Genomic DNA, 27084 nt, shown 5'->3' with positions numbered 1-27084 from the left:
ACACAGCCTATATTGTTACACTTAAAAACATTCCCTTTAGTGTGTTTATTGTTTTTATGTTGTCTATTGTGGTATCAATATCATTGTATCATGCATCATCTGTTGACACATCTTAATGAGGCCCCAAGTAGCACAAGGTTGATCCTGTGTTGCAATAATAACACCAACACCGTGCTGCCCAGTTCCACATCAAGCTGCCTTCTACAATCCACACTTGATCCATCTGGCACAAGGGCCACTAACATCGGCTGTCAACAGCAGATTAAGTTGCTAGGGGAGGGAGGGGGGATCCTGTAACAGCCATGGAGACATTTGCAGTCAAACCGTATTCTTTGTTGTGCAATTAATGATATAATATGAATTAATGATAATAATGAAACTTGAGTCAAAATGAATATAACATATTTATTAGAATTACACATAAGTCAAAATACGCAATTATTTAGTACTCACATTTCAGGATGAAGTTTTCCTGAAATGAGTTCTAATGTAGAAAAATATGTTGAGATGATATAAAATAGAAGTAGAGTAGCATGGCTGTTTCATCTGCACTGCACGGCCTGACACAACGGAGGTCCCATAGAATTCCAAAATTGGCAAGACTCCCTGTCCAAGGTCATGGCTCTTGTTGCCAAAAATAGCTGAGTGCAGCCATGTCCCAAGTGCACCACTTTGTACGGCGTTATCGTTAGACACTTTGACTGAAAGTGTATTCTTAAAGATGTGTCAAAATGGAGGCTGCGGGGCATGTTTGAAGTCAGTGGGCCAGAGAAAGTGAAAGCTCTTATCCTACAACACCTCCTGGTACATGTGTTCCTTCAGTTCTGAATTCACGAAGCGTCCAAACAGTGTCATCACCGGAAGAGTGCCCCCTTCCACGAGATAGATAAACTATGGAGTGAAACTCAACAGCATCGCATCACAGAATAGATGGTAGGAACGATGAACCCAGGGAACAATGGTTTAACGTTTGTCATTAAAACACACAGCAGCTCACCTAAAACATCTCCAGATAGTAAAAAAGATTTGCAGAACGGTAAACAATATTGAGCTGGGTGACTCTCTGTAGTGAATCGAGGTGGTGTGCAGCTGACCCTGCCGAGACGCTCCTCACAGCACCAACCTATCCTCTCCTCCCTCCTGGATGACCTGGCCAATAGAGGCCTGGCTCTGGGCTCTGATGAAGCACTGCCGCTTGCACTCCATCAGCTGCTCCAGGTCGCGCCACATCTTCATCTGCTTCATGTTGGCGCCGTGGTTCTCCCTCACCGCCTTCTGCTTCTCACGCAACTTCTGCGGTCCACACAGAAAGAGCAGGAGAGAACAGTAATTACCACTGGATGATTTTTGGTTACTTTGCTCTTTCCTTTAACAGCCATTTTGAGTTTGCATGTTCGCTCTAACTTGGATGTGTTCTATTCGATAGATGATAAACACTTCATTCAAGAACATTAGCATGTCTTCTTTTCATAGCAGTAATCAGAATCAGTTTTACTGACCAAGTTAGTCTGCAAATACAAGGAATTTGACTTGGTGGGTTTCTCACGCAGGTCACACTAAACTTAACCTAACACAAAATTATGAAAGTAGTAGATAAAAAAACAAACTTTAGGAAATAGGTCTCTTTTCTATACAACATGCACCTGGTCTCTGTAGCCTGATTGATTGCACTGATAGGACATATGAATAACATGTTATACAATTTACAGCTATACTTCAAGTCATCTACATTACTGCACTTCTGCTGCATCTTCCTTAACCTGCCTCCTCCAATAAGCCTCTGTGTCTTACCCTGTCTGCACTCAAACCATGTTCTTGACAGAATAAGGAAGAAATAACTCCAGTATTGACCCACAGCAGATGCCAAAGGACACACTGCGCTCACCTTGCCAAGTGACTCTTGCTCTGCAATGTTCTTCATGTACACTTCCCTGCAAAAGAACCAGGGAGGTACAATTCAGTTGTAGGCCAATGCAATTTCAATGTGTCTAACTCATCCAGTGTTTTTAAATAAATATGTGATGTATCAGCATATCTAGTTTCCTTAGGTGTGGTGACACGTTTCTGACAACTGTGTGTGCTTTATGTAAGTTTGAGGTGGCAGCAGCATAAGCCTGATTGTGTTGTAATAGGAGCCTGCTGAGGTGAAAAGGGTATTCATGTTGAAAGCAGCTGGCAGGCCCGGCTCATCATGCTCACCTGATGGCCTTCTTCTTCTCTTGCGGATCAGAGGACACGTAGGCCTTCGTCTCGTCGGCCGCCCGCTGCATTTGCATCTCAATGATCTGTGGAGGGCAGAGATGAAGGGATCAGGATTACAGTCACTGTGGGTGTTTGGGGGCCGGCCACTAGCCAAATGCTCATTGTTCAGAGTTCCTTTTCAATTCAAATTTTCTGTTGTTACGTTTTAAATTTGGCTGATTAAATATTGAAAATGACTGGTGCGCCTGCCACTGTTAAAAGTGGCCAAAAAAGTTTGTTTTTATTCGAGTGTTTATTTGCGTTTTCAAGCTCCTTGCCTCCGTCATGCTGTTGATGTAATGGTATCGGTTTTCCTCCTGCCCCGTCTCCTCTCTCAATGCTTTCACCTCCTGTAAGGGAGAGACAAATGTGTTGTTATGGAAAAGAAAAAAATACCACCATATAATATACACTGGATAAATAAGTACAAATTAATTTTAATTAATTAATAGAATATATATAGTGTAGGACAATAACATGATGTAATATTAAATCCATTAGAGGGCAATAATTATACCTGTTCCAATTTGGATCTGTTGCTCTCCAAACCAGCAGCACAGCTTTCATATTGGGCCTTCTTTTCTTCATATTCCTGGGTTAGCTCCTGTTATGATGGGAATATGCATAAACATTCTCAACAAAAACCCTATAAAATAGACTATTTTGAGCAGTCTTAATACTGTTTCACGTCATCAACATTGGATCAGGGCTGGTATTTGAGCAATTTGACTTACAACTGGCCCTTACAAAGTCTATTTATGTCTTCCTGATGTAGCTCTTCATTAACAGACATTAGCCAGTAAGATGGCGGAGCAATTCTGGGAACATGTGTAGGAAAATATGATCCTCAGCTTTAGCTCAGCAATGTGGGGGGGCTTTCCCTATCATGCATTTTATTTATGGACCATGTAAATTATACTTAATGGACTCTGTCATGATAACACACAGACACACAATACAAGTCAACTCTTACTGGCTTGCAGGCATGTGGTTATGGATTTCCCGATCCTTTGTCAAACTTAAAACAGATTAAGGCTTCACCATAAAGACATTTATCAAAAGAAAAGCAAAGTTCACTTACAACTGGTCATATGTTTTTGCTTTTGCTTTGTGGGGAGAATTATGGGGAGTAGTTTACAAGATGGGTCAATTGGGCAATCATCTTTTTTCACTTACTGGGAAATAGGTACAGTTCAAGAAGAGCATAGTGCTAAATGGACAGACTTGTATAGATGTGTGAATGGCAGATGGGAAGTGGCCAATCACCGAAAACAATTCCTATTGCTATCACTGGAGGAAGGCGAACAAGTAACAGACAAATTTGAGCGCAGTCTACAAAAATGTCAAACTGCCCCAGAACAAGTTGTGAACGTTCTCTCTCTCCTACATGTAGCACTGCTTTCTGGAGTGTGAATTAACCCTTATATCCCTTTCACACCAGATTAGTGACCAACAAAGATCAGGGTCGAGCCCCGGGTCAAACGCTGCTCCGCTTGGTGTGGAAATTCAGTATTTAACCTGAGCCACTGTTGGTCTGGACCGTTATATTCCTGGGTCGTGGGTGTGAAAGGGGGATAGTGTGTGTAACAATAATCGTTTGTGATGCCCTTTGAAGGCTCTTATTTATACCCGGTCTGGTGGCAAATGCTGTTTGGACACACTAATTGATACAATCTGAGGATTCTTTGATGCGATACACAGAACTAGAGGTTTTATAATGCGTGTGATACTCACCTGACACTGCTGCCTCAGTGACCTCAGTTCTTTGATAATCGGGGCCAGAGCCGACTTCTTCTCCACTATCACAGAGTTTAATTTCTTCACCTGTAAAAGACCAAAAGCACATACTGCATTCATACTGGAAAAACAAAAACATAAATCATTAGCTGACAATAATTACAGTGTAATTTGCCTCTGAATGTCTTGGAGAGGTTGGTGGTAGGGCTGAGGAAGTCGTTTTTTATGGCTTTCCAGGGCATTTGCAAGTTGCGAGGAGAGTGAAAGTCTACTTTCAGGTTGGAGCCAGAGATGTTTGAATCCATCATTGAAAGCGCCCTGTCCTTTGCCAAATGTGCAGACTGCCAGCCCAACTGAACAACACTCTGTGACTACACCTTGGAATGTGGCCTAATCGGTTGTAACTGCTTCCTTTTGAGCCTTGACACAAAGGGATGACAGGTTGATAAATAAGGTTGAAACTGAGCTACGCTGGCATAACATTACACATTTACCTTTTATTCTCCCATGAATGATATCAACGAAGAGCAGTTTTGACAGGCAGGGGAGATATCCAAGAATCACACTTTTGAGTCAAATGAAGAAGCTCAGGAACTAACAGGATAATGCTAATCATACGTGGAGGCTCTTCTAAAGTAATCACTGGCTGTGTATACAGGTGTGCTGACAGTGGGGGGTTGGGGGTACTGACAATATATCTTCAAGTGAAAAGTGAAATTGTTACATAAAATTAGTGAAATACTGCTAAATAAAATTCACATATGTCATTCCACTAATCTTTGACTGCCTCATCAATATTTGTATCTGTCCAATTTATATTTGCAAAAAATAAAAGCTCTCTCCAGAAAGACTAGACCTAATATGTGATGTCATCAAGAGAGATTTTCTGGAGTTGCTCTGATCCTTATTAACTGTGAGTGCTGAATTTGTGGACTGCTACGGCTTTTACACTCAAATTAAATTTATTTTACATTTACTACAGAGTCCAAAGAGTCAATCTCCTTTAATTTGTCAGTGGAGCAGCTCCAGAAAGTGGCACTGGATGACATAACAGACTTGGCTCTCTTGGCTCTCTTGTGTCTAGCTTTGGGAAAGACTTGTTAATTGACATAAATCTGAACTACTGAAGATCATAGGAATACCATGTCACTGGGGCTGCATGAAAACAATGCACCCGCAAAAAGGAAGTCAGGAATGAAGAATGCTTATTTTCTCATTGATACCACTGTATTGTTGAAATCATACAATGGGTTTTCAGCAGGTTTCCAGGGCCAAAGGGTCATGAGACTCGACACACAATGGAAATATAAACTTAATATGTAAAAGAAATACAATAAAATTGGTGTTGGATCATTTTTCCATAACTGCAGCAATATGTGAATTTTGTTTTAGGGTGAATTTTACTTCAAAGCCCCCCTCATATAGTCACCATCTCAGACATGCCGTCCAGTGTGCGTCCCTTCTTCTCATCCAGCTCGCTCTTGATGGCCGACACCCTCTCCAGTTCCTCCTGAGTGTCACTGTAGCCGGAGATCCCCTTCTGAGCCTCCATGGTTTGCTTCAAACGCACAGCACAAACACACACGGGACAAATATTACTTTCAGCACGGAAATCAAATGGTCACATACAATCTTAAATGAGCCTACACAAAATGACATGTCAAATATTGTTTCCGGTATCCTGGTCTTCTTGGAATTAGTCTTAGAGAGTCAAGCCTAATGTCTGTATCAATATGAACCGTCAGTTAGTGTGCTATTCTAATCAAAGTAATCACTTTACAATGTGACATTCACATTCTTATTGAAATGGCCAGGCCTCCACAATACACAGGGAACCTTTTGAGGCAATATAGATGGATAATTTTAAACAATTATAACAAATATAGTGTTTTTTTCATGATAATTTGGCGGTAAATAAAAAGGTGGTCATCATGAGGCATCACAACCACTAATATAAATCCAAGGCAGCTTTATTAAAAGCCTGCAGTGTGTTCATATAATTTGTATTATGTGCATTATGAATTTACCTAAAAATGTATTTGTTGGCATAAAAAGGTAGGTGAACTATTTTTCACAATATGGTGTGTAGTGATTATAGCCTATTAAGTCATCCAAATCAATTTTGTCTCTGTTGAAAACAATCTACATTGCCTCAAAAATTGTCCATGTATCATCCTGTCATCAAATCAAATAGTTAGATCAGTAACCCTCTATTTAATATGGAACTTAGTCCAGAGCTGACCCCTGGCACTACAGCTGCAGCAATTAAGAACTCATGTTCACCCAGACAGGCACGGCTCAGCCTGACACCTGGGACTAGAGGCCACTTTGTTCCTCATGTCGCTGAGGTTAATGTGTGAAAGCTGTGACATGAAAACAACAATACTTACTCCATGTCATTCTTTAAAAACCCCATCAAAATACATAGGTTTGAATGTCTTAAATTCAGTAACTCTATCCTTTATATGGGGAGGAAAGCACATTTCTGTTGCACTCCAGCACATCTGCCACTTGATTCCTTTTGTCAAGTAAAAAAAGCACTAGAATGCTTGAAAACAGGAGTGCATGCAAGGAAAGGAGTGCATTGGACATATCACCAGCTTCAAGCATCTGAGTACCTTGAAAAGCACTATACAAATGAAATGTATTCTAACTATTAGCAGGTAGACACGTGACTAGGAGGAAAACATTCACTGCTGATAAAAATGTGTGTGATGCAGGCAGGGGAAGCAGATGCAGCCATCATAAATAGCAGCAGCTCAGCCTGGCCTGCGTCAGACAGACTATCAACAAGTCAGGAGCTGGGACGGTGCAGAGGTGTGAAGTCATTTCCATGAAGCTTCTACCACTTCACTGTTAACACAATGTGCATGAATAGGGAGATGCAAAAATAAAAATGAATAGGGAGATGCAAATGAAACGGCACATGCAGTTTGACATGAGGGGAGCAGGGAGAGGGGTGGAGGGGATACAGGAGGGATACTATGGGGCAGAGAGGGCAATAAAAATGGAGATAGAGTAGGGGGTTTCTGAAGTCCTGGTATAAGTACCGTACCTTGAAAGTCGGAGAAGCAAAAAAGGAACAAAAAGGCCTCTGCTTCAAATTCAAAAACTTGAAAAACACTGAATCTTCAACTGCTCCAGTGGAGCTGCTCCGTGGCCAACAGACCATGGTAGTATTGGGAAGCTTTCGAGTGTGAGCGTGTGAATGTGTTACCCTTCCTCACCCTGCACTCATCTCTCCAGGCTGCTGCTGTAAATAAAAATGTGTTCTCTATATTAAAGTTTTTAAAGAGTTACCAGTTGCTGTTGGATGGCCTCATGCCTCTGTTTGAGGATTTCCTCTGTCCTCTGCAGGACGCCATATTCTGCTTTCAGCTCGGCGATCTCCTGGCGCTTCTTCTTGTGCATTGTTCCCTTGCTGCGCAATTTCACCACCAAACGCTTCAGCTATGAAGAACCAAGAGACAGAATTGAACATTACTTTCAAATGAAATGAATATAAATGGGTGGAAATTTTGGAGATTTTTGAGGGTTCTTCTAGCAAAAAATGTGCATATATCTTTTTGACACAAATGGCGGTGCAATGAAACCTTAGGTGAGGACCTGTAATTGCATTGCTTGTTTAGAAAGTGAAATGAAAAAGGCAAAAACATAATTTTCATTTGGTGACATGGTGTCCAGCACTGCTAAAATACTGTGACCATTGGAGAAGACAATGGGCTGAGCCGGGGGAGGGAATGGATTAGTAAATGGCAGCGCCTGCAGCAGAGGTGCCTGGGGGCCTCGCTGTGCTCTGAACCAGTCACCCGATCCTTTCAGGCGCACAGCCAGTGACATACAGCAAGCATCTTCATCTGGCAGACACACAATGACTGCCTTACTGGACGCTCACTCACTCCCCACCGTGACTCTTCTGTCGGGACACCATGAAACTCCTCCACAATGAAGAGCAGCTATAAATGTACATGGGCACGGGAGAACAGCCCCAGAAATCACAGAATGTGCTTCACGTCCCTTGGGGAGCCGCGAGGCTTGGTGTGTGTGTGTGTGTGCGTTTATTCTTTGTGTATTTTGGGACATCAAGGGCAGACAAGGTTGAGAGAGGAATTAGCACAGCAGAATAATACTGCATAGTGTTCTCTTGTCACCTACAGTACGCCCCCAAAACAACTGCTGCTAAACTGGCCAGCAGCTCAATCGTAACACACGCTTGACACACACACACACACACACACGCTGTCGCGCACACACACACACAAGTCAACAGAAACATGAATGGTGCAGCAGATATTCTAAATAACTGCATGCAGGCCATACAGCGGCAGAAAGCAAAATCTACCCAGTTAAGATAAAGAACTCCTCCATATTTCAAGATGAAAAGAGCATTTATTACTCAGATTGGTTTGAACCAAACTGAGACTGAATGTAACCAATGGGATAACGGGCTGGTTGGTACAGTGGTATGATGTTACCGGCCAACCAATGACGAGCAGATGTAGTCATCCCTCAGAGAGACCCTGCAGTTGGTGGGTGGCATGTGATGACACATAGCCAGCAGAATGGAAAATACCTCTGATAAAGTGATCATCTCCACCATGGCCGATGGCCCAAAATCACTATGGGGGAGTCTGATAAGCTGTGTGTGACAAAACATTTTCCATTAACTTCATTCATCTGCAGACTCAAGTGCCCTCTTTGTCTCTGCAACCAGGTCCCTCTCATCCTTTGGGTCACTTTTTTCACACATGTACTGCTGCATTTATTTACGGTAACTATACTAATGTCTCAAAATGAATGTGGCAGATTTATTGATGTTAAAATGCTACAGGATACTCACAATTTTGTCATCCCTTCTTTCGCTCTCATCTTTCTACACTGTACACTATCCCATGAAGAGTAACTCCATCAAATACAAATCTTAGACACACACACACACACTATCTACAAGGATTGCCTGAAGCCCCGCAGGACTCAGGGGAGAGCAGGGAGAAAGTCATTGCTATTTCAGACATGCTGCGACTCCTGTGCCTTGGCAGCACACGGATATCGCTGTGCGTCAAACGCCTGGCTATAAAAACTCTGAGGCACACAGTGCACACGGTCACCAGCACAACCCCCACCATCTATCAGCATCCTGCTAATATACAGTAGGTCTGTTTATAGTCTATACAACAGGGAAGGTGAGGAGGCGTCACTCTTTATCTGTGACTTTGATGTATGCATAGACCAAGGGGCACGCTGACACAAAGCAGCAATGGCTCTAGGCTTTACTGGCTGAAGTGCAGAGATGCTGTAAAGTTTGAGTCTCTCTCTTTCTCTCTGCCAACAGCTCAGTCCTATTCGTCAACGTGACAGCTCAGAGTAGAGCATGCCATGTGTTTGACAGGGGGAGTACATCCTCATCATGGGAGTTAAATATAGATGAAGGATTTATGCAGCCATTTTGTTTAATGTGCTCCGCTGACTTGAATTAGAAGATTGATTACACTAAAGATGAGGGAAAAGGCCAACATTTCAGGCAGTTTGTCCAGTTCAGTTCCTTGTTCTGGGTATTCTCTGTTGTGTTCTATTTATGGCTCAGCATGGGAATGTGGGGGAGAGCAGGGAAAAGGGATAAGTTACATTAGACAGCGAGCCCCTCTGTGTTTACATAAGAGCAGAAATAGCCTCTTGTGTTCTCCGTGGTTCACACATCTACTGGTGTGCACTCTGATCAAGCTGGAGTTTATGTGTAGCATTAGGGATAATGTTAGCAGTTACTTCAAATCAAAACAAAAAAAAAAGCGAGAATTATACAGTAAATACTTGATACCAGATACCGCACAAAACAATACTGTAACACATGCTAAAAACATCACCACAGCTCCCGATAATTAGCGGTTGCATTAGGTAGTGATAAGAAGAAGCCATACTGGATGGTAAGAAGCACGTCCAGTTGTGTACCTCGTCACCCCGGATGACCTCATCTCCATCCTGATCTCGTGCCTGGCTGGTCCTCTGGGCCAGCTCCCTCTCTGCTGCTGCCAGCTCCTCCCTCGCTTCCTGCAGCTCCTCTGCCTTTGCCTCCTTCTTACGTATGATGATGGAGGCCTGCAAGAGTCAGATTACAGAGGACATACAAACATGATAAAAAGAGTGTCTGCTCAGTGCTCAGTGACTTGTAACCCATGGGTGAGTGAATGTACGTAAGCAATGCTAGAAAGTTGACAACATACCAACGCATTAAACTTTTGCAACATAAGTAAACCAAGTGATGAAACATTAAATCACCGCTGAGCTTTAACATCACACCTCATTTATCCAAAGTGAACATCGAAATGGCCAAGCTCATGCAAGAGAAAAAAAGACAAAGCGAAGATGAAAGACATTAAGCAAAGGGAATAAATTCACCACCTGTTGCCGGAAAAGAGTCAGTTTGTCATCCATGGGGTCATTTCTCATCATCCTCTTCTCAATCAGCTGGTTTATCTGAGAATTGACTTCTTTAATCTGTGAAAATGTAAATTGTCGAAGACTCAGAGACGTTTACGGACATCTTGACTTTATGATATGACAGTCTTTGAAATTAGTGATTTGGCCATCTTCTCTGACCACCACCACATCCTTGTCCTCACCTTGTCCTCCAGCACCTGGAGCTCAGCCTGGCCCATGGCGGGCTCAGACACCACCTTCTGCAGGTACTGCACTGTGCGCCTCTTGTTCTCCAGCTCTTTGGGGAGTTTCTCAGAGACCATGTAGGAGTTGATCTTGATCTCCTCTTCCAGCCTCTTCATTAAGCCTGAGAGAGACAGAGATTTCACTTAGCTCTTTGATCAGGATAAATCAGCCTGGCGAGCTTTCAAACACAGTGGGCAACGGCTCACCCACCTGCTCTTATTACTCACTGAAGTAAAACAAAATATTAAGAATGTATTATGCAAAGCCAGTAAGTGTATGGAAAAACAAGCCACTATCTTGTGAAAATGCTTAGACATTGAAATTTGTCTTTCATTAATATTAGTTAGTATTAGAAGTTGTCTGACATGAGTTTTTCTGATAAGTATTTTTCTTGGCACACACAAATGTGATGAATGACCTCACTTGTGCAGCCCTACCTCAGTCTGCGTTGCATAGGCCATTTTGGAAACTGCAAATGTGTAAATCTGTCCTCTGGCTGAAGAGCCCAGGGCCAGATGAGAACAAAAAGTGCAAATTCCACATCAGACAAGCTCTATTAGAGCACATCAAAGATCAGCGTAATTATAGGGCATAAATAGATGCAAGCCTATTAACTGAGAGACACCCCAACGCTCTGCTGTGTCCTTCAACTTCCATCCAGCTGTGGCCTACGGCAGTGACAGTGGGACACGGTTACTCACTCTCCGGATTGGCATCTGCTGCTGCCTGTCGCAGATCCTTCAACTGCAGCTGGGATCTCTGCAGTCTCTGCTCTGCCTGGAACAGCTGAGCACATGCAAATGATAACTCCATTAGTACAGTCAAAATGGAATACCTAATATGAAGTCATGGCTAGTTATATATAGTTAATTCAGCATGTCTCAACAAATGTGCTCGAAGCTACCTGTTCACAAAGTCTGGTCCTTCATAAACAACTTTCTAATGTCTACCATACACTAAACAACAAAAGCCATGATTTTGCAGCTGCGAATTAATTTTGGAACTGCAGGGCCTCTGTGATATTTCCAGGTCTGAGGTTGGGAAAGTTCCTGCACTGATCATGTGCCTTTTCAAAAACTGTTAAACAGCTCTGGGGTTTCTGATCATGTCAAACAAGAAACAAGAACTGAAAGCTCTTAGCGTGTAAGATGTCTAAAAGACTTTGAGTAGACAGTACAGTAGAGAGTAAATACTTTGACTGGTCTATGAGTTACTAATACATCAATATAATATACCACTGTGAGCAAATGTGATGATAAACCACAAGCAGTCATAGGCAATTACTTGGTTCTTCTGTTCTTGCTTCTGCTGAGCGAGTGACTCCTCTCTCTCCTTCTCCACACGGAGCTGTCTGGCCTGTTCCAGCATCCGCTGGTGGTTGGACACTGACTCCACCTAGTGGATCGACAAGTAAATATGATGGTCTGCAGTGGGGGATTATCACAGGGTCAGCAGAAATAACCAAGCATCTCTAACAGCTCAAGTTTCCCCCTTTGGCAAGGCCAATAAGACCCACTAAATCAACACCCCATTACTTCAAAGCCTGGTTGAAGGAAAAAGCCTTGGAGCCTGTCAGATGCCTGTCAGATGCCTGTCAGGTCTAATAAGGAAGCCGTTAAAATATAACTGGGGTCATGTTTTCATTTCTCAGTGAAGCCCAAAGACTCCCAGGCATTATCAGAGGATGGGAGTCTCTTTAGACAGTCTGCCTTACCCTCTTCTTCAACCTCTCCACACGCTTGATTAGCTGGTCTTTCTCCTCCTCCATCGCACTAATGTCCTATTGTTGGGGAGAAGATGGATAGTTTTAGGGCATTGTATCAACTTACCATGAGAAAGTGACAGATTATTTATATATCAAAGCAACTTTAGTGAACGATTAGTGAAATCGTGTTAATGTGTGACATAAATTCCATACAACAATTTATACTGAGCAGAGTTTGCCTTAAATAACTTCTAACAGACTGCTATATTAAAAAGTTGTTGAGTCATTTTTTTACCCTTCGGATTTCTGCTGTGGAGAAGCCTGAAGTCCTCAGCTGCTCACACTCCTTGTGATACGTCTTAAATCCTTCCACCAGCTCTTCATACTATACATTTATAGTATGAAGCACAATATTAATACTTTTAATACAATTTCCCATTCAAAGACTAGGAAACAGACGTGGTGATGTAGTATGTAACAAGCTGACAAACCTGGTGATAGGTGTCATTGATGACATCATCCTGCAGGAACTCTGCAGGCACCTCCAGTTTAACAAGAAAGCGAGCCAAGTAAGACCTCTTCTTCAGCTCTGAGACCCTCTGTAGCAGCCAGTGGAGGATAGGGTGGATCACAGGCTTGTTGCCAGTCACCAGACCCTGTCTGAAACTGCTCCTGTATGACATGAGAAGAGTGTATGATAAAAACACCCAGAGGTTGTCTGCCTTAGCAACAGCAATGAGTAGGCCTACTTAATGAAATGGGGTGGGGACGTTTGAGTTCTAGCAGATTACAATAAATACTTACACATCAGTAACATTGCCAGGAGGCTTATATTTCAGCATTCCCAGCAGAGTAAACATTCTCTTTGCAGTCTGTTCAGGCATTTCTTCACGGATATCAATAGCTTGCTGAAAAGAAACTCAATATGAGGACACTTGATTTATGCTGCAGAAATGACAAACCTGAATCGTGTCATCACGGCAACTATCGGTGATTAATTCAGTTATGAATGCCGCTCACAGTGAAAGCTATTCGCTCACCTTTGGGTCTATTTCAGCCAGAACATCGTTTAGAATCTGTAGCAGTTGCATTGGTTCGAGGGAGTCAAACGTGATGAGGTTAAAGTTTTTCTTGAAGGGGGCTTTGTTAAGTTGTTCAACAATAAATTTAAGCTGTTCGCTCATCTTGAAAACTTTGAAACGTGCTTGCTATGGTGAGTCTCTTCTTTGCTGGATACCGATAACGGGAATAATTTAGCGCTGTATTGTCAGCTAACGTTAGCGTTAGCTAGCCAACAAACACGCTCTCTAAAGGCCAATGGACTTTTTGGTGACGGTTACAAGGTGGACACACTTAGAAAATACACCAAATATAGATGGCAAGCTAACCACCTGGCTAACACATCCAGCGAAGACACGTTTGCCAATATATAGCTAACGTCTGCCAGTTAGTTGACCTTTCTAGTTAGCTAACATAAAGATAGCTGTTGTTGTCAAAGTACGCCTTGGTAACCGTACATAGGTGTCGCGAGCTGGTTGCTAACAGGAAGTAGCCTTGAAAAGTTCGTTCATGAGGGTCATTTTGCGCTACAGATGCGCAAATCTCTTTTCACTATCGTTCTGCGGACACTATGGACACTACGAACATAATACAAACGACAATAACTTAACTTAGTCTTATGTTATATTATCTCAATATGAAATTAAATAAATGCAAATTAAAACAAATGTAAATAAATATGATCTCCCACTTGTCCTGGCTGTAGCTATCCCGCAACTAAATTGCTTATAGACAAAGATATCTCTCAAAACATGATTCAGTATAGGACTCTTGTTCTAACCCAGGATCAATTTATGAAGCTGATGGATACTGCATGTTGAAGCCAAAGGAGGAAGATAACCGCACACTCAAGCCGATGGCATCAAATGTTTTAATCGACGTTGAACAGTTGAGTGTGCGGTTAATTCAGTGGTCTGTCCACGGACCATGGTCGCTAACACGGACCACTACTACCACTAGGAGCGCTGAAGGTAGTGGTCGGTTGTGGTCCGGACCAGTCAGTGAGTGGTCTGTGGAGTGGTCTTTGTGGTCCTAATCCACCTTCTCTCTCTTCCTTTAGCCTTGTTTGCCGAATAAATGTCGGAAATCATAATCCTTTGTCTATTTAATATATTCTATTATCGATTATGACTATATTTTTATTGTTGCACTGTATTTTGCAGTTTGTGTGGTTATACCTAGATAGTAATAGATCTATCTATCTATCTATCTATCTATCTATCTATCTATCTATCTATCTATCTATCTATCTATCTATCTATCTATCTATCTATCGGATATGTGAGTATTTTATTTATTTCATATATTCTAAATATGAGATGAACCAGGGTGGTCCTTGTGGTCCAGACCAGTTGTTCAGCGGTCCGTGGAGTGGTCCTTGTGGTCCATGGTGTGGTCCTTGTGGTCCAGACCAGTTGTTCAGTGGTCCTTGTGGTCCGTGGAGTGATCCTTGGTGTGGTCCTTGTGGTTCGGACCAGTTGGCCAGTGGTCCTTGTGGTCCTTGGTGTGGTCCTTGTGGTCCAGACCAGTTGTTCAGCGGTCCGTGGAGTGGTCCTTGTGGTCCAGACCAGTTGTTCAGTGGTCCTTGTGGTCCGTGGAGTGGTCCTTGGTGTGGTCCTTGTGGTCCGGACCAGTTGTTCAGTGGTCCGTGGAGTTTGGGTGCAGGTAAGTCACTTTCATTTCGTGTGCTATTTTGAAGAAAGTGTTAATAATAGCTATAAGTTTGTACTGGTCGGTGACACAGTGTGGGCTAATGACGGACCACTTACTACGACGGGCTGTCGGCGCTGTTGGTGTTGCGCAATACATATAACGTTATTTATGATAGTGTAGGGGAAATTATGCAGAAAAATACCACCGCACACTCTTAGCTCTGATGCATATGTACTCGTATTCAATAAAAATTTGCTTCAGAGCTAAGAGTGTTTACACAAGTCAGCAAGTGACATGCAGCTGTCATTTCGCAGAGCCAGCGGCCTCCCCCAGCCCCTCTCGCACTCAGCTGTGTGATAACTTGGTGATGCGTAGCTAACGTTAATGCTAACTAGCATTAGCAAGCATATTCAGTAAACGTTAATTTTCCCAACACTGTGATAAAGATTGAACGCACCCCTGGGTTGCTGAGGTGCAGGTCTGGTCGGTAAAGCCAGTTGTTCAGAAAAATACCGCTGCATCTTAGCTCTGATGCAAAATTTTATTGACTACAAGTGTATCGGAGCTAAGAGTGTCCAGCGGTATTTTTCTGCATAATTTCCCCTACATATAACACAAACTGCAAAATACAGTGCAACAATAAGAATATAGGCATAATCGATAATAGAATATATTTAATAGACAAATGATTATGATTTCCGACATTTATTCGGCTAACAAGAGTGTTGCAAACAAGGCCAAAGGAGGAGAGAGAAGGGAGAAGGTGGATTAGGACCACAAAGACCACTCCACAGACCACTCACTGACTGGTCCGGACCACAACCGACCACTAGCTTCAGCGCCCCTAGTGGTAGTAGTGGTCCGTGTTAGCGACCATGGTCCGTGGACAGACCACTGAATTGGTTACAACCCCTGCTGGTTATCTTCCTAGCCAGCACCTCCCTCATTGGTGTGCGTTTTTTGTTTTCTCGTTGGATACTGCATGTTGGCCATTCCTTGGGCTTGCAGATTTGGAGGCTTGAGAGAGCAAGTCCTGCGCATTAATACACTTCACGCAGCTGTCCTCGGTCTTTCATTAAAACTATTGTTCTAAGGTTACAAGAGAGCAATATGTTAATTTCCAGATGTAGCTCTCACTCCACCCACACCCATCAGTCTTGATGGTCATATTAGATTTCTGTATGAAAGTAGTTTCTATAGCCAAGTTTACATTATGTTCATTTTCTCAATGCAAATACGGGTAGCTCCACTTTGGGGTAAAGACTGAACAAGGTCAGTAGCAATATTCAGAGTGTTATCTTTTGATACAGGAATACAAATCCTAATAGTTAGGAGGACTGTTTTCCGTTTTCTGGTGAGGTTTTGTGGCTAGTGATATGTGTAACAGTATGACAACAACACGATATAGCTGCCTACTTCTAGAGGAATTCAGCCCGAAGCCATCGTTCAATAGGGTATTTAAAACCAAATAAAATCTTTTGACTTTCCGATGTGAAAGTTAGCCTACAGACAGGTTTGAGAACAATATCCACATCATCATATGTATTTAAAACACACTCAACATGTAAAAGACATGGACAACAATGTGGAAACACGCTATTTCGTGTCTGGCTTCGCTTCAGCCGACGCTACTTCCCTTTTGCTTACATCTTCAGCAATGAATTGCGTCGAAACCTTTCTACCTTTGTATTTGTTATGCCAGCTCAGCAACTGTGTTTTTAGTGCCAGCCTCGTAGGGGCTTTTATTTTGAAAAGGAAATGCGCTTCGACGACAAAACCTCCAATAGAGTCTGTCTGCAGCCTGCAGCCTGCAAGACAAAACTGGTTTTGGTCGTGGAACTGCGAAGTGGGTTTATTGTGGTTTCGCGGTTTAAAGGTTTAAACTTCCACGTGGGGGGCGTTTCTTGTACTGAGGTAGCATGTGTGGGGCGTGTCTTGTAGGGAGCATTCAGGCTGCAGCCATGAGCTAGACCCTTCTCCACATTTCGGATAATAATATAAATACCTCATAAATGTCCATACCGACGTCACGTGGTTAACGTGTCATATCATTAATATATTAGCCTATTCAAAGTTATTGCTTTCTAAAGAATTTGAACGCGGAGCGGCCCAGCGCGAAAAAGGCAGGCGGAGGGTTACTGAACACACATCAGGTTAAGGCGCCGTGAAATGGGCGGAAACAGATGTTTAAGCGTTTAACCAACTTCTGTGCTCCTTCCAGGATTCATCTGCGACGCTTTACAGAAAAATGACAATGACACGACTTCTCTCGCTCTGTGCATTCTTTCTCATATCCTATTCCAGTCCAGTTTTTGGAAATATTATCCATCGTCGGGTGATTTTGGGAGATGCCGTGATATTACCGTCCGGCGAGAACTGTGTGAAGGGTCAACAAGTCTCCTGGATTCACCGGCAGCATGATGATGACAAGACACGGCTAGTATCTGTGCATTACAACGGGGTTTTCGTGACGAGCGTGGAGTATGAAACCAGGGTTAAACCGGTAACTGATGGAAATTTTTCTCTCGTCTTCAACCGGACAATTTACAACGACAATGGCGACTATGAGTACAGATGCGGCGACCGTGTTTTAACTGATGTCCGTTTGGAAATTGTGATTCCCTTCGAAGAATCGGTGATTGAAAGACAAAATGCCACCCTTAGGTGCCACTCCGTTACCACTGGTGAAGCGAAGGACCTTAGTAAGTTTATAAGGTGGGAAAGGGACGGAACGACTGTCTTTGAACTGGATGTTGCCTCTGGGACTGTCAGCTATGGGCCAGGATTTGAAGCAAGAGTGTCTGTCTCAGTTGATGGCTACAGAGAAGGAGATCTGTCTCTGAGACTGACGGGGGTTCAACAGGAGGACCAAGGTGTTTTCCTCTGCTTCCACGGCAAAGACAAGGAGAGAGAGAGAGGAAACCCGCCTGCTGTGAAGCTGACTGTCCGCCCACCTGCTGTCAATAAAGGAGAAGAAGCAACATGGACTGTGACTGCAGTCATAGCGGTAGTTGTGACAGCAGTGGTTTTTGGTGCTTTGGGCTGGTGCCTGAGATCCCGCAGGTCAAATGCCTCAACTAGAACCGGTGGTGATGTGGAAATCTCAGCAGGCAGCAACGAGAGCGAGTCTCTTGATTCTTCTGTACACTGATGGGCGCCACCCACCACCTCCTCCACTCTGACTCTCAGCACTGGAGCCCCTCAAGGCGTGCTCAGCCCTCTCCTGTACTCCCTGTTCACGCACGACTGTGTGGCCGCACACAGCTTCCAACACCATAGTCAAGTTTGCTGACGACATCACCGCCATAGGCCTGATCACTGAGACGGCCTACAGAGACGAGATGGGAGCCCTGACAGCATGGTGTCAGGAAAACAACCTCCACCTCAACGTCAGCAAGACTAATAGTGGACTAGAAGAAGCAGCTGGGGGGAGGACACGCCCCTATCCACATCAACGGGACTGCAGTGCAGAGAGTCAGCAGCTTCAGGTTCCTCGGAGTGAACATCAGTGAGGACCTTGAACACTTGAACCCCTCCCCCCCCCCCCAAACACACACACACACACACACACACACACACCACACATGCATACTTGCACACTGTCCACTTGCACTAGTGTACTGCATTTGTTTACTGTAAATTCTCTCTTCTGCTGCCTTTGGCTTGGCCTACCTCTCGCTGTCATTGTGCTGGCAATGTGTGCAGTCGCCCAGTGCTATAACTTAGACATTGTGCAGTGTGTGTCTCACGTTATGCATCCAGCAGGTGAATGTAGATAAGCTACTATTAGGTTAACTAACTTAATTGTGCTGCATTTTTATTATTGAAGTTTGTCCTGTATTTGAAGTCTGATCAAGCTGTGACTTGGCAAAGTTCTCTGGGTGCATTAGTTTCAGCTGGAAGTCCCAGGTTCAAGCCCCCCTGTCTGGCTTCATAGGTGTTGCTCTGTAGCTGAGCCTGACCTCTGACCTCTGACCTCACTGAGGATGGGGCAGCATTTAATCTTTGCCCAGTCTCAGCAGCCTGGTAGGAGGATTTAACTCTGTAGCCCTACCCAAAGCTTTCTTCCATTTTTTTTGGTCAGTTTTTCATAATGCAGGTGTTGTGAAGCCTATTGAGACTGTAACAGTGATTAAGAGATACACACAGATACACTTGAAAATGTTCTTTGTCTTAATGCTGTATTGTCATTATTATGTTATTTATATTTATACTCTATGCTTCTTTGCTGTACCTGTGTTCTTTGCATAAATGCTCTGTGAAGAGTCACTTCATAAGTGTATATTCAGTATTTACACTTCACTGTATCAGGCAGTGAGAGAAAAACTAGTGAATTTAGCTCAAATGAAATATATTATCACCTTTCTATACATTTTTACACTTTGATAGAATACTTTGTTATATGGTAAATTTTACATCATAAAGTGCAAGGTCTATGCAAACTTGTGAGCATGACTGTTGGTTTAATACATTTTTACTTTTATACTACCTTCAGTGACTGTCTGTAAATGTGGACACTCAGGTGATTCTTCCATCAGCATCTATCCTGTTGAGACAAAAATACTTAATAAAATTCTATTTTATATTTCACCACTGGTTGGTCTTTAATGTACTCCCTTATTTTCTCTGCTGGTCAGTGCATTCACACAGTGTAAAACAGATGTACAGGTATTCCTCTTGTAGATTAGAATCATACACAGATAAGTTTTTATTCATTTTCCACATTAAATTATGGATTCACCTCAAATCTGTTATTCTACATACACAAAACATATAATGGAGAAGCTATGGTGACGTCAGACATTTCGTGCGCTTCCTCTTTAACCCACATGACCAACATTGCAGCATAACCATAAAATATTTCTGGAAACAATCACAAGCACTGTTCACAATGCTTTCAATGTATCAATACCACAACCGGAAACCAAATGCAAGAATGAAGTGAAACAATGTATCATTCAGCCCGCCACTTCTTTCTGCACAGCGAGATAAAACAATCACACGACACGTATTACGTGGCATTTCACACCAATAGAGACCCACGAACACCGCAGCAGCAATTCAAACAATCAGCGCCAATCCAACAAAACACATTCATGGCCAAGGGAGGTTTTTTTTTTACTTTATGTAGTGGCTATTTGTCAAAAGGATTTTCTTCAAAATAAAACTTACAACAAAAGGCAACTGATGCACCATTTCAGTTGGGTTGTTGGGTTTAAGAAGTCCATTGTCCAGGCAAGATCCACGTTTAGGTTGATTTTATTTTTTCCAGTTCAAAAGCAAACATAGGCTCCATGTGTTCATCATGCCGCCTCTCTCTTACTCTGGTAAAAAACCATGTCCCTTCCTGATGCATCACCTGACATTGACACACCTGATACCTTTATCCTTAATCCTGCCATTCAGCCAACAAGTGCTTGGTCTGGTGCTTAGTGCCCCTAGTTTCTACAAAAATAAAATACAAACAAATGCAAAAATAACAAATAATAATAATGAAATAATCAAACTAATGAAATAGCTCATACAACCATATTATGGAGGGAGATTAATAATAATAAAAAAAATCGATAAATAAATTGACAGAGATCAGACAGGGGGTAAAGAAACAAGAGAAAACAAATACAAAAATGTTATGAAAACATATTGGCAAATAAACAGCGTGTAACAGAATAAGAATGAAAAAGGACTGTTTGACAAGAGGAAACACTTTCAACCGACACTTCCTGCTTCAGAGAAAATAACAATTTAATATGCAATGAAATTAATAACAAGACCCAAGTCAAATAGGTAGAAAATACTGTTCAAGGTTTGACTATGTTGATGCCTAGGATTTTTTTTTTTTTAAGGTTGTGATGGTGAAGTCTGCTGTGGGGATTCCCTGCATTTGCCGCAGTTATTTTTTCCTACCGCTAGATGTCATGGTTTCCCTGATGTGTACAGCAACAGCTGAGCCACTGAGGTAATGATCATCACAGACAGTGGGTGAGGTTTTTTACATGACACTGGGACTGGGAAGACGCATCCCTCTATCCTTCAAAAGGGTCTGACTGCAGACCTCAGAAAGCTGTCATCTTGGTGGCTGAGAGTGGGGTCTGAATAAACTAAACTTTCAACCAAAAATACCAGACTAGTAAATGATTCCAGTGTTGTGATAGCAACTCACTGGCTCCTGAATGTCACCAAATTGTGAGGAGCGACTCCACAACTCTGAATAGCCCTACACCAAGCAGCACGTGCTTCAATAACATGTAACCTTTAGTAACTATTCGCACTGCACGCCGCTGCCCTCCACGTTATATTTTGGTGGAGGAAGATCGCAGAAATAACAGAACAACCGCTTATAAAAGTTGCAAATGAATTGAAATAAGTGCTGCTTGGTGGATCACATGTATATCGAATTAAAGAGAGCTTCTAAATATTCAGAAGAAGGTCTCGTCATGTGTGGAGGCTGGGTGTCTGTAAATGTCAAGTTAAAGACTTTAGAGACCGTTTTAATTCCAGTTGGAATAAAATAAGACCATTGTTGCTATTCTGAGAAACACCAAGGACCAGCAACATTTTAGCACCTCTAAAACAGAAATTACGACTCTAAATGCTACATTTAACTGTATTCAAAACTTTTTATAGTTTAATTTTACAATAATTGTAATTATTAATATATATATATATATATATATATATATATATATATATATATATATATATATATATATATATTTTTTTTTTTTTTTAATGTGACTTTGTTTTCAGGACCCACATCTTGTACTTGAACGCACCGCCCCTGTCAGCCTAGTGAACTTTTGAACGTCAGATGGCGATATTTCCACACAGGACAGTGGCTGTAAGTTGCAACACAATGAACTTTGGTAGGAACACAGAGTTCACAGAGCATGGCTGAGGGGCAGGTGTGCTTTGTAAGACACTAAACTGTCCGGAGTTAAGGTGTGGCAGGGGAAAGAATTGTATAGGTTTCTGGTAAAGAGTAAAAAAAAAATAAAAAAATAAAAAAGGCTACATTTTTGCAACCAACAAAGGATTGTTGTTTGGGAAGACGGGACGTCGGGTTTCTGCATACTCTTCATCCACCTGAACTGTAACCAGCCTCAAGAACGTCTTCCAGCGTATGAAATTCGTATTCACCGCATCGTGAGACGGTTTTTTTTGCCTTTAAAAGTAACCATTTATCTCCGTTATTGTAGTCCAGCTGCGACTGCAATACTCTTCTACATTTCGTCGGGAACTAGGATGTATTGGTGAATTTCTTCTCGACGTTGCTAACTCTGCCTGCAAAGCTAGCTAGTGTTTTTGATTAGAACCAGTATTTAGACGAATGATAACTGTTTTGATAGATTCTGAGTACAAGGCTAAATCACATCCATGTAGCCCCTCCTCTTTCTGCAGCAACTATAACGCTGACGAGCAGCCAAACAGCAGAGTGCTGCGAGTCGGTCTGACATCCAGACACACAGAGGAAGACAGGATCTCCAGAGAATACAGCCTCAAACAGGGAAACAAGTGTGGGGGAACACTGAGAGAAGGAAGGATACTCTTCATTTTCTTGGACTTTGTCAAAACGAGTGGAGGGATGGAACTTCTGATCTGGCGTCAGTAGGATGTTTTCTCATGTTTGTGAGTAAAGACTGTTAACTAAGCAGAAGGGAAGGAAAGAGTGAATCCCTACTTGTCTTCTGCAAAATAACACTTTCCCTTTAATTGTTATAGTGTATGGGAACAATAATGGCAGCTTTGAGTTGTAGACAGCTATGTTCAAGTCATGCTTTAGATATTGATATGTTTCTATTGTTAGTTAATTGAGTGTTTTCTGTTAGAGTAACAACAATGGTGGAACCAGTGGGGTTTGTGGAGGCATGGAGAGCCCAGTTCCCTGAAGCGGATCCCCCTTCCATGGAGCTGAACTCACTGGGCGACATCGAGCAGGAACTGGACAAATGCAAGGCGTCTATCAGGCACTTGGAGAAGGAGGTGAACAAGGAGCGCTTTCGGATGATCTACCTGCAGACTCTACTCGCCAAGGAGAGGAAGTCTTACGACGGACAGCGGTGGGGCTTCAAGAGGACGCCCCACATGAACGTAGGGGACCAGTCCAGCGGCCCAGACAGCCACAGGTCCCACGCGGAAGAGGCGTCAGTGGAGGAGCTGCAGCGAGCGGCTGGCGAGACGGCAAGGTGTAAACAGCATCCGGAGGGAGAGGTGGACGGTGTGTCCCCAGCCAGACAGAAGGGTGGGGTGTCACCCCTCCGACAAGAGGCAGAGCTTCCTGACTTCCCAGTGGGCATGGGCTCAGTGGCGGCTCTGAGATCCAACTTTGAGCGCATCAAGAGAGCCAACTCTCACTCAGCCGGGGACGGGAGAGGGCTGTCAGTGATGGGTGGTCCGGAGAGGCCCTTCTACGTCAACATGGAGTACCATCACGAGAGAGGGCTGGTCAAAGTCAATGACAGGGAAGTCTCGGACAAGATCAGCACCCTGGGCTGCCAGGCCATGCAGATGGAGCGCAAGAGGTCCCTGCACTCCCTCCCGGGGAACCTGTCGGCCGTCACGGGGGACATCGGCAAGCCTGTCCAGAGAGGACGGTCCACCGAGGGGAGCTGCGGATACAACGGGTCGTACGACGACATGGAGGTCAGCCCGCACTTCCTCAAAGACAGTGTGATCCGTTCCACCGGGGGGAAGTCTGAGCGGCAGCCAGCGGACTGTCAGCCCTACACCAGTGTGTACGTTGGGGGAATGATGGCGGACGGCGACACCAGAGTCATCCACATCAGGGACCACAGCGTGGAGGAGGACGCGCACCTCACCTGGCCGAGGCGCTCCTACTCACCCGGCAGCTTCGACGACGTGGGAGGCGGCTACACGCCGGACTGCAGCTCCAACGAGAACCTGACATCCAGCGAGGAGGACTTCTCCTCGGGCCAGTCCAGCCACGTGTCCCCCAGTCCCACCACCTATCAGATGTACAGGGAGAAAAGCCGCTCGCCCTCCCAGCATTCCCAGCAGTCCTTTGACAGCAGCAGCCCCCCCACGCCCCTGTCTCAGAAACGTCTGAAGCAGCAGGTGGTGGTTTCTGAGGCGGCCATCATCGGAGTCCGTAAAACAGGCCAGATCTGGCCCAGTGACGGGGACTCCACCACATCTAGCAGGACCTCCCACGACAACAGTGTCCAAGGAGATCTGGGTAGGTGTATATGGCGCACTGCATGAGCCAGATGTTCCCCCCTCCTTTTCATTCGCAGGATTAAAGACAGCAAAGTATTTTGATGAGTAGAGATATGAAAGCTGAAGTAGTAAATAGCACATTAAAGGCCCACTCTAATCACTGTCTGAAAGATGTCTGTGCTTGCCCGGGCTGACCTTGATCCAGACTAAGGCAGTGATGTGTTAAATGCACCTGCAATCTCTTTAATGAATTCCTCATAGTTTGACCTGATATTATAAATCGCCCTAAAATGTTTTCTGGAGGATTCTGGAGGATTATTATGCACTTAAAATGCACTGAACCTTTACAGTAACCCAGTGGGTTTGTACTACTTTGAGGAGTGTATGAGTTGTTTTCTTTACCCTTTGTAAGCATGCCTGCCCTCTCTCTCTCTCTCTCCCCCCCCCCCTGCCCATTGAGTGCTGTAGTGCTCTTATCGAGATGCTCCGATTGAGACAGCGGGTGCCCCCAGGCCTCCCAGTCGCTCGGCCCTGTCCACCCAGAGTGTTTTCGTGTCAGCACACATCAGTGTTGTTGTCCTTGGCGCGGTGTAATTAACTTAAAGGGGTTTGTGTAGCGTGATAAATTTAGGGAGGCTCTTTTGTTACGGGAGGCGGGTTGGAAAAAGCCCTGACAACTCACTAAAAAAGAGGATCGAGGGGCTCAAAGTGTGTCACACGGCTTCCAATCAAAATTTCTGCCATCAGTGTTTCCTGTTGTTATGTGTGAACACAATAGGAGAATCACTCATCAAGAATGTGTATTGACATGTTAACAATATAACAATGTTAAGTGGGATAAGGAGAGTGGTCTTGGCAACTTGGTACTGCCAAGGACATAAAGAGAGGAGGGAGCGGGGGTTCCTCTGCGAAAGCGTTCATCAAAGTGAATGATACACAAGGACATGTATTATTACTGTTTTACAAAGCAGGAGAGTGGAGTCTCTGCATTTCATGGCAAATTTTCAACTGACAGGATTGGGATACAGACTCTGATTAGGATTGGAGCCGAAAATTGTCCGCTTCTACCAAAAAAAAAAAGTGTTATCCACTGTGGAGCAGATTAAGCAGATGATCAGAATAGGCTGTTGTTATATAATGTGATCGAGTCCAAAGCTCTTGACACAAAGCATGCGATGAACAAGCAGATAGTCCATGATATAATCAGCATGAAGAGTAAGCTAGCACGCTGCTCGGATGACTGAAACGTGCAAATCCATTCGATCTGGGTCTGCCCCGTTTCACTATGCCATTTGTCGCACAATATTGCTAACACACTGTCATGTGTTGTTGTTTTTTTTTGCTCCATTGTTTTCATGCACAAAGCTTCCTGTTCTTTCCAAAGTGGAGAAAAATAACCAAGAGCAGATGCACAGGTAGTTCCTGTTTCTCTAATGATCAAAGGTGCACATTACTAGAGTAATTTGTCATGGAAACACCACTAGAGGCAAAACCTTTTTATTCTCTTAAATGATATTAATTTACTTTGTGCAGTTTGACATCTACTGTTGAAATTCATGACGCCACTGAGCCCTAAGTGTCGTTTTTGTCCAAAGGGGACATGTTGCTGAGGTAATGGCACTGCTGCTTCACGTGAACCACCACCAGAAATCTGGATTTATTTTGTGATGCCATAATAACATTACTGTGCACATTGCTGGATCAGGACTTGGGCAAGGAGTGGTTTTGAGGCAAGCCTTGCAATAAACTGCTCTCTGTTGTGGTCAGTGACTTCTAGGGAGTGCTTGGAAAGTTTCTTTTTTTTTTTGTTGTGTTTATCATAAAACACTGCAGCATTCACTAAAATCTATTAAATCGGCCTAGTAAAGCTAACTTAATCTTGCTGTTGTAAAGGAGCTCTGTACTCCAGTTAAGCATGCTGTAACTATGAGGCTGAGCTTCATATACAGTAGATTTCACATGTCTGTGTTTATGCCTAAATTAGGCTTTACGTACATGGACTCCTATATTTGGTGTGTGTGTTTATGTTACACACCATGTCATGGAATATCTAAATGGTGAAGCAGACGGCAGAGAATTGACGTGGTCCCCAGTGTTGTCTGCAAGAGTTTTAATGCCTGGCATGGTGGCAGGAGCTGCCTGTGCCGAGGAAAGTGGACAGACTTGGCATTAGATACAGCTACTGACTTGCACAAACAAACCTGTGCTCGTATTGCCACCAGCCCCCTACATCCCTCCCTGTAATCTTACTGAAATGGCCAGTCTAAAAATTGACACATCTCAAGGGTCTTTTTTTCTATGAATAGGAGAATGAGTGTTGTCTCCTGGTTTCTGGTTATCTAGGCCAATTGTCAAGCCGGGCTGTGAATAGAGCTGCTGATTAGCTGTGGGCCTTTAAGGAGGCCAGCTCTCTGATGGGTCTATTTTGCCATAATTAATTATCATCATGACACTGACATGCCTGTGGCCAGCCTTTTGCTGTGGCTGAAGGAGAGTCTGGATGTGTAGACTGTCTCATGGTTAATGTATTACAGTGAGCGGATGAGGGCATGGGAGAGTAGGTCGTCCGAAAGGGAAATGATAAATCTGCCATTAGTTTAATCATAATCCCTGTGCAAAAAAAGGAACCTTGTCTTTCTGGGTGCGTTTTAGCTGAGCTTGCTTGTCGGCCAGCCTATGGGTTGCCCGGCACAGTTCCTGTAGGTAGACGGGTCTGTCTGGGATGGCTTTGACACTAATAGAAAGTATCAGTCTGAAAGGTGATGAAGTCTGTCTGAATGTCTGGCTTCAGTCCAGGGGTTGGCACTACTTGCTGCCTCAGCAGGAGTCAGAAAGGTGCTGGTCCACACTTC

At 43.5% G+C, this 27084-nt stretch overlaps 2 protein-coding genes across 3 annotated transcripts in view; one reads left to right on the top strand and one right to left on the bottom strand.

Annotated features, from left to right (window-relative positions):
• Positions 1–400: 400 nt before the first annotated feature.
• ift81 (intraflagellar transport 81 homolog) lies at positions 401–13841 on the bottom strand. The gene is made up of 18 exons (XM_071922241.2): positions 13384–13841; positions 13148–13251; positions 12835–13015; positions 12639–12728; positions 12353–12418; positions 11923–12033; positions 11340–11424; positions 10596–10759; positions 10375–10470; positions 9925–10071; positions 7279–7428; positions 5408–5536; positions 3976–4065; positions 2759–2845; positions 2520–2591; positions 2200–2285; positions 1886–1931; positions 401–1293 (listed from the first exon to the last, which is right to left on the bottom strand). The coding sequence occupies exons 1-18, from the start codon at positions 13525–13527 to the stop codon at positions 1111–1113; spliced, it is 2031 nt and encodes a 676-aa protein (XP_071778342.1). The 5' UTR covers positions 13528–13841; the 3' UTR covers positions 401–1110.
• An 8690-nt stretch (positions 13842–22531) lies between these two features.
• LOC139929351 (breakpoint cluster region protein) overlaps positions 22532–27084 on the top strand; it is a 29948-nt gene continuing 25395 nt past the window's right edge. The window contains exons 1-2 of one of the 2 annotated variants that reach the window (XM_078285222.1): positions 22532–22684; positions 22885–24251. In XM_078285222.1, the coding sequence (XP_078141348.1) occupies positions 22895–24251 (1357 nt within the window). In that variant the 5' untranslated portion in view covers positions 22532–22684; positions 22885–22894. The remainder of the gene's footprint in view (positions 22685–22884; positions 24252–27084) is intronic. The other variant, XM_078285223.1, reaches the window with a different exon arrangement.

Source organism: Centroberyx gerrardi, chromosome 8, assembly GCF_048128805.1.
Source record: "Centroberyx gerrardi isolate f3 chromosome 8, fCenGer3.hap1.cur.20231027, whole genome shotgun sequence".
Classification (NCBI taxonomy): domain Eukaryota; kingdom Metazoa; phylum Chordata; class Actinopteri; order Beryciformes; family Berycidae; genus Centroberyx; species Centroberyx gerrardi.
This window is presented reverse-complemented; position numbering and strand designations above follow the sequence as displayed.

Excerpts from the sequence above, each read along its gene's own strand:
- ift81 (XM_071922241.2), bottom strand. The coding sequence starts at position 13,527 with ATGAGCGAACAGCTTAAATTTATTGTTGAACAACTTAACAAAGCCCCC. Across the intron at positions 10,760-11,339 it reads AGCAGATGCCAATCCGGAGA|GCTTAATGAAGAGGCTGGAA; the intron begins GTGAGTAACCGT and ends TGTCTCTCTCAG. Across the intron at positions 1,932-2,199 it reads GAGAAGAAGAAGGCCATCAG|GGAAGTGTACATGAAGAACA; the intron begins GTGAGCATGATG and ends GTTCTTTTGCAG.